General features: G+C 44.4%; 1 protein-coding gene across 1 annotated transcript in view; it reads right to left on the reverse strand.

Moving 5' to 3' along the window:
- Nucleotides 1-8,956, reverse strand: part of LOC123750054 (mucin-2-like) — a 72,966-nt gene extending 64,010 nt beyond the window's left edge. The window contains exons 1-2 of the mRNA XM_069325133.1: nt 7,607-8,956; nt 5,708-6,745 (exon numbers count right to left, since the gene is read on the reverse strand). Of these exons, the coding sequence (XP_069181234.1) occupies nt 5,708-6,745; nt 7,607-8,956 (2,388 nt within the window). The remainder of the gene's footprint in view (nt 1-5,707; nt 6,746-7,606) is intronic.
- Between the last annotated feature and the right edge of the window lie 10,210 nt (nt 8,957-19,166).

Here is a 19,166-nt window from a genome sequence, read left to right on the forward strand (position 1 = left end):
ACACCATCTAGCTCGTATCTCGTAACTCTATTGTCATTACCTAACCTCAGAACTTTACATTTATCAGCATTAAACTGCATCTTCCAATCCTTTGACCATTTAAAAACCCTATTTAGATCAACTTGAAGTGATAGTGAGTCTTTTTCCGTATTAATTTCCCTACCGATTTTTATATCACCGGCAAATTTGGAAATGTTGCTACTCAAACCTGAATCTAAATCATTTATATATATTATAAACAACAGAGGGCCCAGGACAGACCCTTGAGGCACTCCACTTACAACATTTTCTCATTCTGACTTGACCCCATTTATACTAACTCTCTATTTCCTTTGGTATAGCCATGCCCTAATCCAGCTTAATATACCACCCCCAATACCATGAGCCTCTATCTTTTTAATCAGTCTTTCATGTGGCACTGTATCAAAAGCTTTGCTAAAGTCAAGGTAAGCAACATAACAATCCTTACCACTATCAACTGCCTCAACTATGCTAGAATAAAAAGATAACAAATTTGTTAAACATGAACGGCCATTTATAAAACCATGTTGCTACTCAATTATTAATTTATCTTTTTCAAAATGAAGACGAATTTTATTTGCAATTATAGATTCGAGTAACTTTCCCACAATAGACATTAGGCTAATTGATCGATAGTTAGACGCAAGTGATCTATCTCCTTTCTTAAAAACTGGTATCACATTAGCAACTTTCCAAAACTCTGGCACTCTGCCTGACTCTATTGATTTATTAAATATGGTAGACAGTGGGACGCAAAGCTCCTCTTTGCATTCTTTAAGCATCCTAGCAAACACTTCATCTGGCCCTGGGGATTTGTTTGGTTTGAGTTTTACTATTTGTTTAAGAACATCCTCCGTGGTAACTGCTAAACTAGTCAACCTGTCCTCGTCCCCACCCACATAGACTTGTTCGGGTGAAGGCATATTGTTAAGTTCCTCTTTAGTAAATACAGATAGGGGTATTAAAAGTATCAACACAAGACATAACATGAAGCAATGGGTATAAATTGGATAAGTTTAGATTTAGGTAAGACTTTGGTAATTACTGGTTCGGTAACGGGGTTGTTGATTTGTGGAACAAATTATGCGTAACGTGGTGGAGGTGGGGTCCCTCGATTGTTTTAAACGTTGGTTGGACATGTATATGAGTGGGATTGGGTGGTTATTAATAGGAGCTACCTCATTACACACATAAATCACAATAACGTGATGCATCAAATGAACAAATCCACAAGGGCCGTGATGAGGATTCGAACCTGCGTCCGGGAGCATCCCAGATGCTGCCTTAATCGACTGAGCTACGACATGGTAAAAGAGTTGAAGACGAAGTTCTACTGAACTTACATATATTCCTATTGGCTATGTCCTACTGACATAGCTCTAGTGCATGGGGGAGTTGTGTAAAACCCTGGTTTGTGTCTCGGAGAGGCTGCGGGATCCAATAAGTTCAGTAGAACTTCGGCTTAACTCTTTTACCATGTCGTAGCTCAGTTTTAAGGCAGCGTCTGGGATGCTCCCGGACGCAGGTTCGAATCCTCATCACGGCCCTTGTAGATTTGTTCATTAGGAGCTGCCTCGTATGGGCCAATAGGCCTGCTACCGTTATCTTTGTTCTTATGTTCTTTTGTTCTTAATTCAGAAGTGTGACTTTTTAAAGGTGGGTGAAGTCATATGCAATGATGCCTTGGCATCAACCTGCATCTTGCTAGACCAACCATCCCCAACCTAACCTAACCTGATCACAGGTTCAAGAATATACATTTATAAATTTGTATAAATTGTAATCGTAATAATAGTTAGACTGCTAGTTTTAAACGAAAAATACAGCGGGGAAGCACGATATATCAAATGACAATCTCTGTAATCGCAGTACTGGATTATCTTCAGGGAATATTTGATATCTATATCGGTGATATCTATATCATGGAATACAGGGGATATCTGTAGATAGCACTATAATACCTGTGTTCATAGGTTAGTCGCACCACAATTCAACCATCTGAATTGAATTCTAGCATCCAACTCAGTTGGATGCTAGTCACTTTATTCAAAGGTTAATCATTTCTGGACCTCAAAAATCCTAATCTTGCTACGCAAATCAGCTAACTTGTTTCTCAACAAACAGTCACAAATACATACATACATAACTTCGCCCTCTCACCTTCCCTTGCCCTCTCACCCTCCCTCGCCCTCTCCCTGCCTCACCCTCCCTCTATCTCTTGCTCTCTCTCTCGCCCTCTCCCTACCTCACCCTCCCGCTCTCTCTTGCTCTCTCTCTCTTGCTCTCTCTCTCTCTCTCTCTCTCTCTCTCTCTCTCTCTCTCTCTCTCTCTCTCTCTCTCTCTCTCTCTCTCTCTCTCTCTCTCTCTCTCTCTCTCTCTCTTGCTCTCTCTCTCTCTCTCTCTCTCTCTCTCTCTCTCTCTCTCTCTCTCTCTCTCTCTCTCTCTCTCTCTCTCTCTCTCTCTCTCTCTCTCTCTCTTGCTCTCTCTCTCCCTCTCTCTCTCTCTCTCTCTCTCTCTCTCTCTCTCTCTCTCTCTCTCTCTCTCTCTCTCTCTCTCTCTCTCTCTCTCTCTCTCTCTCTCTCTCTCTCTCGCTCTCTCTCTCTCTCTCTCTCTCTCTCTCTCTCTTGCTCTCTCTCTCTCTCTCTCTCTCTCTCTCTCTCTCTCTCTCTCTCTCTCTCTCTCTCTCTCTCTCTCTCTCTCTCTCTCTCTCTCTCTCTCTCTCTCTCTCTCTCTTGCTCTCTCTCTCTCTCTCTTGCTCTCTCTCTCTCTCTCTCTCTCTCTCTCTCTCTCTCTCTCTCTCTCTCTCTCTCTCTCTCTCTCTCTCTCTCTCTCTCTCTCTCTCTCTCTCTCTCTCTCTTTCTCTCTCTCTCTTTCTCCCTTCCTCTCTCCCCCCCACCCTGGCTAACCCTATCAAAACATATCAGGGAAAGGGACGAAAAAAGGGACGCAGGGAGACCACTAAAAAGGCAGGAGGATACACCAGGGACACAGGAAATAGCCAAAGTGATCAAATGAAGGATATGTTAGCCTAGGTTTGGGAAGGAAATGCATGAAATGAAAAATACAATTAGCAACCTGAAAGTGATCTGACAGCAGCAAAGAAGATCAAATCTCGCACAGAGAAAAATAATGAGACTCAGCATCAGATAATCATCCAAAAGAAAGATGGAAATGTTGCATTGGAAGGAAATGCCTCTGTACCTGAAACATTTGCAGAAATACTGAGAAAGAGCAGAGAAACAATGGCCACAGTGATGGAGGTAGCCATGCAAGCAGCTACCTTACAGGAAGCAGCAAGGTGTACAAGTTAGCTGCTGGAAAGAAAAAAATCAGTGATAGCTGTAGGCATCAAAGAACAGGAAGGATCCAATAGGCAAGAATGGAATATCAAGGACAGAGAGGCAGTAAATGTGATACTAAAGGGGTTAAAGATGGAAGGGGCTGAACAATACACTGAGAAGGTTTTCAGGTTGGGCTGGTACAACAAGGACAGAAACCGCCGGTGAAAATAGTGTTTGCAAACGAGACCACGAAGGAGATTATTCTAGAAAGGAAGAGTGTCATCTGCAGTATGTGGAGGAATACAAAGAAGTATTCCTCCAGAGGGACAGGACGAAGGAGAGATCCAGGGCGACAGAGGCAAGGAAGAAGTGCAGGGAGAGAGGAGTAAACCAGGAAATCGCAGCCCCAAACACAACAGTCCCAGAGACAAGAGGGGAACCCACAACTAGCATCCCAGCAACACAAGAGAGGAGGGCAACACTGCCACCCTCCTCTGCATAGAAACCCTCCCTACCCCTCACCCTCCCTGCCCCCAAACAAATGCTCACTCCCCCCTCCCTTCCTTCTCCCACTCCATTCCGACCCTGTCACCCCTTCCCCATTCCCACCATGTTCCCCCTCCCCCTTCATCGCATACCCTTCTTATCCCTCCTTCCCTTTCACCCCGTATCCTCCATGTCCCCCCTACCACCTTACCCCATACCCTACCTGTCCCCCCTTCTCTTGAACTCCTACCCCCACCCCAGAATCCACTGAGACCCTGTTAACCACCTCACAGATCTTAACACCTATCAGCAGCTTCCTCCATCAGCAGAACGCTCACCAAGAAAATGACAAGAGAATGAACAGAAGAAAGTGAGCTTCAAAGCAATGTACATTAAAATAGACGTGATTACGAATAAAACAAGTGAACTTGGAGAATGGGCACTAGAAGAAAACCCAGACATAATAGCACTCACAGAAACAAAGTTAACGAAAACCATAACAAATGCAGTATTTCCACAGGACTACTATGTAGTGAGGAAAGAGAGAGAAGGAAGAGGAGGAGGTGTTATAGATTTGCTGATAAGAAAAGGTTGGAGTTTTGAAGAGATGGTTGTTCAGGGCTGTGAAGAGTTCAGTGACTACATAACAGGTACAAAACAATTGGAGGACAAAAAATTATAGTAGTAGTCATACATAATTCCCCATCAAACGACAGAAGACCCAGACAAGATTATGATAGAAGCAACATGGCCACCATCAATATATTAGAGAGAGCAGCTTCTGTAGCCAGCAGGAACGGATCCAGACTACTAATCATGGAAGACTTCAACCACGGGAAGATAGATTGGGAGAACAGAGACCCACATGGAGGACCGGACACATGGAGAGCTAAGCTGCTGTACGTGGCAACAAGAAACTTTCTAAGTCAACACATCAAGAGAACGACAAGAATGAGAGGAGAGGATGAACCAGCTTTGATTGATTTGATATTTACCCTAAATGAGTCGGATATAAGGGAAGTTAAGTTGGAAGCCCCCTTGGGAATGAGTGATGACAGTGTATTGATCTTTGAGTTCCTGGTAGAGCTAAGAATTATCTCCCCCAAAAAAGAACTGGGAAACAAAGGGCTGGCGTACCGAAAGGGAAATTATGAGATGAGAAAATTACTAGGGGATATACCATGGGACACAGAACTCACAACTAAGTCTGTACAAGACATGATGGACTATGTCACCCAAAAGTGTCAGGAGGCAGTAAATAGGTTTATCCCGGCCAGACAGGAAAAAAACGAGAAGCAAAAGAAGAATCTGTGGTTTAATAGGGCATGTATGAAAGCAAAGGAACTGAACAAAAGGGCGTGGAGGAACTTCCGTAATAGCAGAACACCAGACAGTAGAACGAGTATGTTAGTGTGAGAAGAGAAGCTGAGAGAAAAACTAAGAAAATGATATAGCTAATAAAGTCAAGACCGAACCAAAGCTACTACACTGTCACATCAGAACGGAAACACCAGTGAAGGAACAGGTGATGAAACTTAGAACGAGTGAGGACAGGTACACAGAGAATGACAAAGAGGTGTGTGAAGAACTCAACAAGAACGAAGAACGTTCTGCGGTTGAAGAATGCACATTTTTGATAGGATATGGTAAATTTGCTTAAATTATCATAAAAATTACTGACTTTACCTAACCCCACCTGTCCTAGCCTAGCACAGCAGGTGTGGGCACTTCATAGCAGGTGTGGACACATCACAGCAGGTGTGGGCACGGCAGGTGTGGGAGAGGGCGTGAGCAGCAGAGGTGGCAAGAGACTGATCACAGCAGCTGAAGGCAAGTCCCGCGTCTCGAGGAATTGTTTATTCATGTCTATGTAGATGAGATGATGCCAGACGTGTGTCGAACACAGCAGGTGTGGAGACCTGCAGGTGTGGGATGGTAGGGTCTGGAGACCTGCAGGTGTGGGATGGTAGGGAGTCTGGAGACCTGCAGGTGTGGGATGGTAGGGCGTCTGGAGACCTGCAGGTGTGGGATGGTAGGGCGTCTGGAGACCTGCAGGTGTGGGATGGTAGGGCGTCTGGAGACCTGCAGGTGTGGGATGGTAGGGCGTCTGGAGACCTGCGGGTGTGGGATGGTAGGGCGTCTGGAGACCTGCTGGTGTGGGATGGTAGGGCGTCTGGAGACCTGCAGGTGTGGGATGGTAGGGAGTCTGGAGACCTGCAGGTGTGGGATGGTAGGGCGTCTGGAGACCTGCAGGTGTGGGATGGTAGAGAGTCTGGAGACCTGCAGGTGTGGGATGGTAGGGCGTCTGGAGACCTGCAGGTGTGGGATGGTAGGGCGTCTGGAGACCTGCAGGTGTGGGATGGTAGGGCGTCTGGAGACCTGCAGGTGTGGGATGGTAGGGCGTCTGGAGACCTGCAGGTGTGGGTTGGTAGGGCGTCTGGAGACCTGCAGGTGTGGGATGGTAGGGCGTCTGGAGACCTGCAGGTGTGGGATGGTAGGGCGTCTGGAGACCTGCAGGTGTGGGATGGTAGGGCGTCTGGAGACCTGCAGGTGTGGGATGGTAGGGCGTCTGAAGACCTGCGGGTGTGGGATGGTAGGGCGTCTGGAGACCTGCTGGTGTGGGATGGTAGGGCGTCTGGAGACCTGCAGGTGTGGGATGGTAGGGCGTCTGGAGACCTGCAGGTGTGGGATGGTAGGGAGTCAGGAGACCTGCATTTGTGGGATGGTAGGGCGTCTGGAGACCTGCAGGTGTGGGTTGGTAGGGCGTCTGGAGACCTGCAGGTGTGGGTTGGTAGGGCGTCTGGAGACCTGCAGGTGTGGGTTGGTAGGGCGTCTGGAGACCTGCAGGTGTGGGATGGTAGGGCGTCTGGAGACCTGCAGGTGTGGGTTGGTCGGGCGTCTGTAGACCTGCAGGTGTGGATACCACACAGCAAAACTGGGAAGAAGTGAATTTCCCGCTGAAATAAATGTGATAGATCACATCACAACAGGTGTGGATAATAGTTCAACAGGTGTGCCGAGCTGGAGCAATGGAGAACATTATAACATGTGTGGAGCATAACACAACAGTTGTTTAAAGTAATAGGTGTGTAGCATAGAACACATATCTAGCATAAAACAGGTGTGTAGCACAGAACAAGTGTGTGTTGAGTGACAGGTGTATAGCAGAGAACAACATGATTGTAGAGTGACAGGTTTGGAGAAGAGTAGGAAGTAGTGCAGGCTTGCAAGAGAAGTGGTGGCTGGACAAAGGTGCCACAAAAGAGGTTGACCAAGGTAGTGGGTCACAGAATAGGCCTGAGGAGAATGGACAGACAGACAGACAGCAGCGGAGTCTGCCCACTAGGATAAACACTTTCCACACCACACATCACAACACCGTAGATAACCTACAGGGAGGATATCAACAAATTATTACCCTGTATGGAGGCCAGGCTCAAGGATCACCCAGCATGGAGCAACACCCGTTCGAACCCCCCCCCCTTGATTGTTTCCAAGTTTCCAAGTTTTCACTACAGGACTTGCTGGAAAGGCCAGGTTTTCTTGCACACACTCTAACCTTCTCTAACTTAATCTCATCTAACCTAACCTGACCTGACCCAACCTAACTTAACCTCACTAACTTATCTTGCAAATCGAAGATGATTTCCTGCAGACTGAAACGCCCGAGGTTACAGAAGCGTTAATGTTTAGTGCACTGGCGTAGGGTCCCTGAGGGCACCCGAGGAAGAGGCACTGGTGTAGGGTCCCTGAGGACAGCCGAGGGGGGGCACTGGTGTAGGGTCCCTGAGGGCAGCCGAGGGGGGGCACTGGTGTACGGCCCCTGAGGGCAGCCGAGGGTGGGGGGGCACTGGTGTAGGGTCCCTGAGGGCAACCGAGGGTGGGCACTGGTGTAGAGTCCCTGAGGGCAGCCGAGGGTGGGGGGGCACTGGTGTAGGGTCCCTGAGGGCACCCGAGGGGAAGGCACTGGGGTAAGATCCCTGAGGGCACCCGAGGGTGGGCACTGGTGTAGGGTCCCTGAGGGCAGCCGAGGGGGAGGCAGTGGTGTAGGGTCCCTGAGGGCACCCGAGGGGGGGCACTGGTGTAGGGTCCCTGAGGGCACCCGAGGGGGAGGCACTGGCGTAGGGTCCCTGAGGGCACCCGAGGGTGGGCCCAGGTGTAGGGTCCCTGAGGGCAGCCGAGGGTGGGGGGGGGCACTGGTGTAGGGTCCCTGAGGGCAGCCGAGGGGGAGGCACTGGCGTAGGGTCCCTGAGGGCACCCGAGGGGAGGGAGGCACTGGTGTAGGGTCCCTGAGGGCACCCGAGGGGAGGGAGGCACTGGTGTAGGGTCCCTGAGGGCACCCGAGGGTGGGCCCAGGTGTAGGGTCCCTGAGGGCAGCCGAGGGTGGGGGGGGGGACTGGTGTAGGGTCCCTGAGGGCAGCCGAGGGGGAGGCACTGGCGTAGGTTCCCTGAGGGCACCCGAGGGGAGGGAGGCACTGGTGTAGGGTCCCTGAGGGCACCCGAGGGGGGAGCACTGGTGTAGAGTCCCTGAGGGCACCCGAGGGTGGGCACTGGTGTAGGGTCCCTGAGGGCACCCGAGGGGGGGGGGCACTGGTGTAGGGTCCCTGAGGGCACCCGAGGGTGGGCACTGGTGTAGGGTCCCTGAGGGCACCCGAGGAGGAGGCACTGGTGTAGGGTCCCTGAGGGCACCCGAGGGTGGGCACTGGTGTAGGGTCCCTGAGGGCACCCGAGGGGGGGGCACTGGTGTAGGGTCCCTGAGGGCACCCGAGGGTGGGCACTGGTGTAGGGTCCCTGAGGGCACCCGAGGGTGGGCACAGGTGTAGGGTCCCTGAGGGCACCCGAGGGTGGGCACAGGTGTAGGGTCCCTGAGGGCAGCCGAGGGTGACTGAGGGTGGGCACTGGTGTAGGCCAGGGTGGGCAGGCGGGGGTGGGCTGAGGGTGGGCACTGGTGTAGGCCAGAGAGGGCAGGCGGGGGTGGGCTGAGGGTGGGCACTGGTGTAGGCCAGAGAGGGCAGGCGGGGGTGGGCTGAGGTTGGGCACTGGTGTAGGCCAGAGAGGGCATATACTGGTATAGCGTGTGAGGTTCTTGGCCCTAAATGCTTTTCAGTGTTAAGTGGAAACAGTGGCAGGTCAGACTTCTGGGCAGACTTGAGAGACCTGGAGGCCATCCTGGAGGCCATGCAGGAGGTAGGTGAATAGGTCTCCAAAGACTTCAGTAAGTTGTTGTCTGGGAGGATCTATGCACTCCATTTGATGGTTCCTTCCTCATTAACCATGGCCTGAGAGTCCTTACTCTAGCCGCCCAGTTCATGGTCACCAGCCCTTATCACACCAGCCTGTCGCAGGCTCAAGATAATTGATTTATGAACTTCTGAGTGAAAATTGACAAATAAAATGTTAAGAGAGATTACGAATATCATGTTTCTAGCCCTGTAAAATATGCAATACTTTAAAAGATTAATAAATGTTTAAATAATTTAACCTTGTATAGTTATCATATTTGCAGGATATACGAGATTGAAACTGACCTTTCAACAGCTGTCAATGAGACCTGTTCACTTACTTACCACTGTGGTAAACACCTTACCCCTGTAACCTCTGTAACTGCTGAAAGCTACAAAGAAACTTATGGTAAGTTTTGGTCATCATTATACAAGGGACGTGATAATGTATGACGCTCTACCATACATCTCTTACAGCCCTTCGCTCCCAAACACGGGACATTCCGTACTAAGCACTTGTTCGTGTTCGCTTTCCAAAGAATTCCCACTCCACTATTCACACTATTTGATTATGTTCTCAATGACCTTCTTCCTTGACGGACTAAACTTCTCTGAATTTCATTTTGCTTATAAAACTGGTTATTGTGACTATGGGTATTAGTGACTTTATTGTGGTGAGTATTAGTGACTTTAATGGTTATTGTGTTGAGTATTAGTGACTTTATTGTGGTGAGTATTAGTGACTTTATTGTGGTGGTATTTATGACTTTAATGGTTATTGTGTTGAGTATTAGTGACTTTATTGTGGTGAGTATTAGTGACTTTATTGTGTTGAGTATTAGTGACTTTATTGTGGTGAGTATTAGTGACTTTATTGTGTTGAGTATTAGTGACTATATTGTGGTGAGTATTAATGACTTTATTGTGGGGAGTATTAGTGACTTTATTGTGGTGAGTATTAGTGACTTTATTGTGGTGAGTATTAGTGACTTTATTGTGGTGAGTATTAATGACTTTAATGGTTATTATGATGAGTATTACTGACTTTATTTGTTATTGTGGTGAGTAGTGCTGACTTTATTGGTTATTGTGGTGAGTATTACTGACTTTATTGGTTATTGTGGTGAGTATTACTGACTTTATTGGTTATTGTGGTGAGTATTGCTGACTTTATTGGTTATTGTGGTGAGTATTGCTGACTTTATTTGTTATTGTGTTGAGTATTGCTGATTTTATTGGTTATTGTGGTGTGTATTGCTGACTTTATTTGTTATTGTGTTGAGTATTGCTGACCTTATTGGTTATTGTGTTGAGTATTGCTGACCTTATTGGTTATTGTGGTGAGTATTGCTGACCTTATTGGTTATTGTGGTGAGTATTGCTGACCTTATTGGTTACTAGTAGTACCCGGCCACGCGTTGCTGAGCCACAGCAACCTTCCCCTGTCCCCCAGTCCTCCCACCATTCCCCCCACACCCGTCTCCTCGTCTTCCCCACCATTCCCCACTCCACCATCCCCTCTTCCTTCCCACCATGCCCCACTCTCCTGTCCCTTTGTCCTCCCCACCATTCTCCATTCCCCCATCCCCTCGTCCCCACCATTCGAAACTTCACCGTTCCCTCGTCCTTCCCCACCATTACCCCCTCCTCTTGTCCCCTCGTCATTCCCACCATTCCCCACTCCCTCGTCCGATGCCTTCCCAAATGGTCTGATGTTCCCATCAGCAAATTGGGAACGTAAAGTGATCTGATGTTCCCATCACTGAAATATAAGAAAAACAGTTAAAATGTTTAATGCAAATATGAAAAAAAACTATACTCACGAAATGAACGGTATGGTAAACAACACAGCTCAATTCCATCGCAATTCACACAAAATAATTAAATCAAAATTAAAATATATCAAAATCTATGAAAATACAGTTTATCAATGCAATCAGAAACATTGAAATGGAACTGTAACATATTTAGTATAGCATGTGTGTTGCTCTTACATGCTACAGATGGTGTTGTTTTTCAAGAAAAACATATTTTTACCTGTCACAGGTGTGGCATCTATACTTATACTTACGAAATGAACGGTATGGTAAACAACACAGCTCAATTCCAACTCAATGTCACAAAATAATTCAATAACACATAACATAAATCGAAATCTATGAAAATAAAGTTTATCAATGCAATAGGAAGCAATGAAATGGAATTCGTGACATATTTAGTATAGCGTGCATGTTGCTATTATGTGCAACAGATGGCACTGTTTTTCCAAAACGCATGTTTTTACCTGTCACAGGGGTGGCATCTATATAGTAGGTATATAAAAAGACGCGCCTATTTGAATGCAACGTTGTGTCAAAATTTCAAAGCAATCGGTGAAGAACTTTTGCAGATTAGCAGTTATGAACAAACGAACATTTCCATTTTTATTTATATAGATTGTGGTGAGTATTGCTGCCTTTATTGGTTATTGTGGTGAGTATTGCTGCCTTTATTGGTTATTGTGGTGAGTATTGCTGACCTTATTGGTTATTGTGGTGAGTATTGCTGACCTTATTGGTTATTGTGGTGAGTATTGCTGCCTTTATTGGTTATTGTGGTGAGTATTGCTTCCTTTATTAGTTATTGTGTTGAGTATTGCTGCCTTTATTGGTTATTGTGGTGAGTATTGCTGCCTTTATTGGTTATTGTGGTGAGTATTGCTGCCTTTATTGGTTATTGTGGTGAGTATTGCTGCCTTTATTGGTTATTGTGGTGAGTATTGCTGACCTTATTGGTTATTGTGGTGAGTATTGCTGACTTTATTGGTTATTGTGTTGAGTATTGCTGCCTTTATTGGTTATTGTGTTGAGTATTGCTGCCTTTATTGGTTATTGTGGTGAGTATTGCTGACCTTATTGGTTATTGTGGTGAGTATTGCTGACCTTATTGGTTATTGTGGTGAGTATTGCTGACTTTATTGGTTATTGTGGTGAGTATTGCTGACCTTATTGGTTATTGTGGTGAGTATTGCTGACTTTATTGGTTATTGTGGTGAGTATTGCTGACCTTATTGGTTATTGTGGTGAGTATTGCTGACTTTATTGGTTATTGTGGTGAGTATTGCTGACCTTATTGGTTATTGTGGTGAGTATTGCTGACTTTATTGGTTATTGTGGTGAGTATTGCTGACCTTATTGGTTATTGTGATGAGTATTGCTGCCTTTATTGGTTATTGTGGTGAGTATTGCTGGCCTTATTGGTTATTGTGGTGAGTATTGCTGACTTTATTGGTTATTGTGGTGAGTATTGCTGGCCTTATTGGTTATTGTGGTGAGTATTGCTGCCTTTATTGGTTATTGTGGTGAGTATTGCTGGCCTTATTGGTTATTGTGGTGAGTATTGCTGACTTTATTGGTTATTGTGATGAGTATTGCTGCCTTTATTGGTTATTGTGGTGAGTATTGCTGGCCTTATTGGTTATTGTGGTGAGTATTGCTGACTTTATTGGTTATTGTGGTGAGTATTGCTGCCTTTATTGGTTATTGTGGTGAGTATTGCTGACTTTATTGGTTATTGTGGTGAGTATTACTGACTTTATTGGTTATTGTGGTGAGTATTACTGACTTTATTGGTTATTGTGGTGAGTATTACTGACTTTATTGGTTATTGTGGTGAGTATTACTGACTTTATTGGTTATTGTGGTGAGTATTACTGACTTTAATGGTTATTGTGGTGAGTATTACTGACTTTAATGGTAATTGTAGTGAGTATTACTGACTTTATTGGTTATTGTGGTGAGTATTACTGACTTTATTGGTTATTGTGGTGAGTATTGCTGACTTTATTGGTTATTGTGGTGAGTATTGCTGACTTTATTGGTTATTGTGGCGAGTATTGCTGCCTTTATTCAGTTAATTAATTAGTTTTCTCCGGTCTTGTATATTATATATCTTAATGCTCCAACGTGCTAACAAACCCACAAACCCAAGTCATCGACCTAAGCCAGTGGTTCACAAGGGGTGCTGTGGGGAAGCCACACCAACAGTCCCCATGGCGCAGTGGTAATACACTCACCCCATTTATCGCGAGATGATAGGCTAGGATCGTATCCTGGCCGGGGACGATTGGCTTGGCAGCCATCCTTAACTGTTGCCTCTGTTCACCCAGCAGTGAATGGGTACCTGGTTGTTAATTAAACGACTTGGCGGGTCGTATTCCGGGGAAATTAGGATTAAGGACTTGCCCGAAACGCTCTGCGTGCTGGTGGCCGTACAAGAATATAACAACTCTTGTATTTATAAATAAAATAAAATAAAATAAATTGGAAAATATGTAATATATATTTTCAATTTATTCCACTTAGCAACTAATCAAACTTGGACATGTTTTGTTTTATTTTACGGTTCATAACTTTAAATTGCCATGATAATTGTTTTCATTATCTTGAACCAATGAATATTGTTTAAAACTTTTGTAAACAAAGCTGGTTTAAAATGTCCAATTATTTTAATAATAAATGTTTTATAATTAGAATATAAAGACTTGCTCATTTATGAATAATGAACTTTTAACATAAAATTTAAAAGATAAACTTGAATAGATATAAAATAAACTCTATATAAACCACAAAAATCTAGAAACATTATTATGTAATTCTTCTGGTTTCATTAAATTATTTTTTTTTTGTGAGCTGCTTTTAATTGGGGGAAGATGAGCACACCTTCGCTAACACCTGTTTATTGCGTGCTAACAGTGCTGTCTCACGCACAATATTGCGTGCTAACAGTGCCGTCTCACCCACAATATTGCGTGCTAACAGTGCCGTCTCACCCACAATATTGCGTGCTAACAGTTCTGTCTCACCCCACAATATTGCGTGCTAACAGTGCTGTCTCACCCACAATATTGCGTGCTAACAGTGCTGTCTCACCCACAATATTGCGTGCTAACAGTGCCGTCACACGCACAATATTGCGTGCTAACAGTGCTGTCTCACCCACAATATTGCGTGCTAACAGTGCCGTCACACGCACAATATTGCGTGCTAACAGTGCTGTCTCACCCCACAATATTGCGTGCTAACAGTGCTGTCTCACCCACAATATTGCGTGCTAACAGTGCCGTCACACGCACAATATTGCGTGCTAACAGTGCCGTCTCACTCACAATATTGTGTGCTAACAGTGCTGTCTCACCCCACAATATTGCGTGCTAACAGAGCTGTCTCACTCACAATATTGCGTGCTAACAGTGCCGTCACACGCACAATATTGCGTGCTAACAGTGCTGTCTCACCCACAATATTGCGTGCTAACAGAGCTGTCTCACCCACAATATTGCGTGCTAACAGTGCTGTCTCACCCACAATATTGCGTGCTAACAGTGCTGTCTCACCCACAATATTGCGTGCTAACAGTGCTGTCTCACCCCACAATATTGCGTGCTAACAGTGCTGTCTCACGCACAATATTGCGTGCTAACAGTGCCGTCACACCCACAATATTGCGTGCTAACAGAGCTGTCTCACCCACAATATTGCGTGCTAACAGTGCTGTCTCACTCACAATATTGCGTGCTAACAGTGCCGTCACACGCACAATATTGGGTTCATGTACCCAGAGGTGGGAACTGGTCACTGCCTAATATCTTTATAGTCATGTACACAGGGAGGAATTTGTTATACGAAGAAGTTTATGTAGATGTTATGTCATGTTCAGTGGATGGAGTTGGACCAGGTGGTAGTCAGTGCGGCGGGCCACACTGGTGCGGCGGGCCACACTGGTGCGGCGGGCCACACTGGTGCGGCGGGCCACACTGGTGCTGCGGGCCACACTGTGCGGCGGGCCACGCTGGTGCAGCGGGCCACACTGGTGCAGCGGGCCACACTGGTGCGGCGGGCCACACTGGTGCGGGGGGCCACCCTGGTGCGGTGGGCCACCCTGGTGCGGCGGGCCACGCTGGTACGGCGGGCCACACTGGTGCGGCGGGCCACCCTGGTGCGGTGGGCCACCCTGGTGCGGTGGGCCACCCTGGTGCGGCGGGCCACACTGGTGCGGCGGGCCACACTGGGGTGGCGGGCCACACTGGTGCAGTGGGCCACACTGGTGCAGCGGGCCACACTGGTGCGGCGGGCCACACTGGGGTGGCGGGCCACACTGGTGCAGCGGGCCACACTGGTGCAGCGGGCCACACTGGTGCAGCGGGCCACACTGGTGCGGCGGCCCACACTGGGGTGGCGGGCCACACTGGTGCGGCGGGCCACTCTGGGGCGGCGGGCCACACTGGGGTGGCGGGCCACACTGGTGCGGCGGGCCACACTGGGGTGGCGGGCCACACTGTGCGGCGGGCCACACTGGTGCAGCGGGCCACACTGGTGCGGCGGGCCACACTGGTGCAGCGGGCCACACTGGTGCGGCGGGCCACACTGGTGCAGCGGGCCACACTGGTGCAGCGGGCCACACTGGTGCGGCGGGCCACACTGGGGTGGCGGGCCACACTGGTGCGGCGGGCCACACTGGTGCGGCGGGCCACACTGGTGCGGCGGGCCACACTGGTGCGGCGGGCCACACTAGTGCGGCGGGCCACACTGGTGCGGCGGGCCACACTGGTGCGGCGGGCCACACTGGTGCGGCGGGCCACACTGGTGCGGCGGGCCACACTGGTGCAGCAAGAGAGGATGGCAACTCTGGCGGGAAGATTCAAGGACGCTCAAAGAAATATTTCAACATTTGGTAAAATACAGAGTTATGATTATTGTCACACGAGAACAAACATTGTGGGAAGCCAGACTTTTCACAGCTGGGGAGAGAAGCGCGGCCGTACAGCGCGGAATTACCTAAAGAGTGTACATAATGAGAAAAGTAGGTGATGTAGAAGAAATATAGTGAATATCTTTAGTTAGTCTCTATATCGAGAACAGTATTCATTATTCATTGATATCTTTAACGTCATTAGCTGGACGTTATATATATATATATATATATATATATATATATATATATATATATATATATATATATATATATATATATATATATATATATATATATATATATATATATATATATATATAATATATATTATATATATATATATATATATATATATATATAATATATATTATATATATATATATATATATATATATATATATATATATATAATATATATTATATATATATATATATATATATATATATATATTATTAAATATGACCGAAAAAGTAGGATTAATAATTCTAACACGAATTTTCTCAATCTTTCGTACATTTCTTTTTACTGTTGGAGGTAAATCAAAAATCAATTCTCCAAAATTTATTTTTAAGGCAGGTCCTAGTCAACAACGGCTTCTCCAATGGTTTCGTCGAAGACATCATAAGAAGGAAAGTGAAACGCCATGCAACCTCTGAAGAGACAACTAACATAACACCTATACCCCCTATTAGACTATTTTACAGGAACTTCTTTTCCACAGCTCATAAAACGGAGGAAAGGGTCCTGAAAGATATTGTTAATAGAAACGTTATCCCTACAGACAAAAATCAGAGGATACAACTGACGATTTACTATAAAACCAGAAAAACGGCCAGCCTACTCATGAGAAACTCTCCAGACACAAAACAGAACGCTTTAAAAGAGACTAACGTCGTCTATGCCTTCAAATGCCCTCTTGGGGACTGTAAGCTCCAAAAAACCCAGTATATAGGCAAAACAACAACATCTCTTTCTAGGCGTTTAACGATGCATAAGCAACAGGACTCCATTAAGGAACATATAATCTCTTCCCACAACTAAACCATCGCCAGAGAAATCCTAGTAAACAACACAGAAATCATCGATAGATACAGCGATAGCAGGCGGCTTGACATTTGCGAGGCACTACACATCAAGAAGTCAACACCAGCAATCAACAGCCAATTAATGCACAACTATATTCTACCCACCTCAAGACTCCGCTCCAATATAGAAGCATCAAGAAATATGGACCAATAGGCTTTCTACAAACACTTCTATTCAATACCCATTGTTTCGTGTTCTGTCTTGTGTTGATGAAATTAATACCCTATTAATGCCACCTCTTGTTCTGTCTTGTGTTGATGAAATTAATACGTTATAATGCAACCTCACCCCATCCACCTCACTAAAATGTAGATATAATATCGGAGATGCGTAAGTTCTATTCAGTTGTGTATTTGTAAACTAAAGTCTTTGAAAATGTAATAAGTTTTACGAAACGCGCTCGTGTCGCGTCAGACTAGAAATAAAAATGAATTTTGGAGAATTGATTTTTGATTTACCTCCAACAGTGAAAAGAAATGTACGAAAGATTGAGAAAATTCGTGTTAGAATTATTAATCTTACTTTTTCGGTCATATTTAATAATATATGTCTACAGGAAAGACTGCTACCAAAATATACTAATATATATATATATATATATATATATATATATATATATATATATATATATATATATATATATATATATATATATATATATATATATATATATATATATATATGTCGTACCTAGTAGCCAGAACGCACTTCTCAGCCTACTATGCAAGGCCTGATTTGCCTAATAAGCCAAGTTTTCATGAATGAATTGTTTTTCGACTACCTAACCTACCTAACCTAACCTAACCTAACTTTTTCGGCTACCTAACCAAACCTAACCTATAAAGATAGGTTAGGTTAGGTTAGGTAGGGTTGGTTAGGTTCGGTCATATATCTACGTTAATTTTAACTCCAATAAAATAAAATTGACCTCATACATAATGAAATGGATAGCTTTATCATTTCATAAGAAAAAAATTAGAGAAAATATATTAATTCAGGAAAACTTGGCTTATTTGGCAAATCGGGCCTTGCATAGTTGGCTGAGAAGTGCGTTCTGGCTACTAGGTACGACATATATATATATATATATATATATATATATATATATATATATATATATATATATATATATATATATATATATATATATATATATATATATATATGTCGTACCTAGTAGCCAGAACGCACTTCTCAGCCTACTATGCAAGGCCCAATTTGCCTAATAAGCCCAGTTTTCATGAATTAATTGTTTTTCGACTACCTAACCTACCTAACCTAACCTAACCTAACATTTTCGGCTACCTAACCTAACCTAACCTATAAAGATAGGTTAGGTTAGGTTAGGTAGGGTTGGTTAGGTTCGGTCATATATCTATGTTAATTTTAACTCCAATAAAAAAAAAATGACCACATACATAATGAAATGGGTAGCTTTATCATTTCATAAGAAAAAAATTAGAGAAAATATATTAATTCAGGAAAACTAGGCTTATTAGGCAAATCGGGCCTTGCATAGTAGGTCGAGAAGTGCGTTCTGGCTACTAGGTACGACATATATATATATATATATATATATATATATATATATATATATATATATATATATATATATATATATATATATTTTATATATATTTATATATATATATATATATATATATATATATATATATATATATTTATATATATATATATATATATATATATATATATATATATATATATATATATATATATATTATATATATATATGTCGTACCTAGTAGCCAGAACTCACTTCTCGGCCTACTATGCAAGGCCCGATTTGCCTAATAAGCCAAGTTTTCCTGAATTAATATATTTTCTCTAATTTTTTTCTTATGAAATGATAAAGGTACCCATTTCATTATGTATGAGGTCAATTTTTTGTTATTGGAGTTAAAATTAACGTAGATATTTGACCGAACCTAACCAACCCTACCTATCCTAACCTATCCTATCTTTATAGGTTAGGTTAGGTTAGGTAGCCAAAAAAGTTAGGTTAGGTTAGGTTAGGTAGGTTAGGTAGTCGAATTAACATTAATTCATGAAAACTTGACTTATTAGGCAAATCGGGCCTTGCATAGTAGGCTGAGAAGTGCGTTCTGGCTTCTAGGTACGACATATATATATATATTATATATATATATATATATATGTCGTACCTAGTAGCCAGAACGCACTTCTCAGCCTACTATGCAAGGCCCGATTTGCCTAATAAGCCAAGTTTTCATGAATTAATTGTTTTTCGACTACCTAACCTACCTAACCTAACCTAACCTAACTTTTTCGGCTACCTAACCTAACCGAACCTAT

The sequence above is a fragment of the Procambarus clarkii genome, chromosome 15, assembly GCF_040958095.1.
Source record: "Procambarus clarkii isolate CNS0578487 chromosome 15, FALCON_Pclarkii_2.0, whole genome shotgun sequence".
Taxonomy (NCBI): domain Eukaryota; kingdom Metazoa; phylum Arthropoda; class Malacostraca; order Decapoda; family Cambaridae; genus Procambarus; species Procambarus clarkii.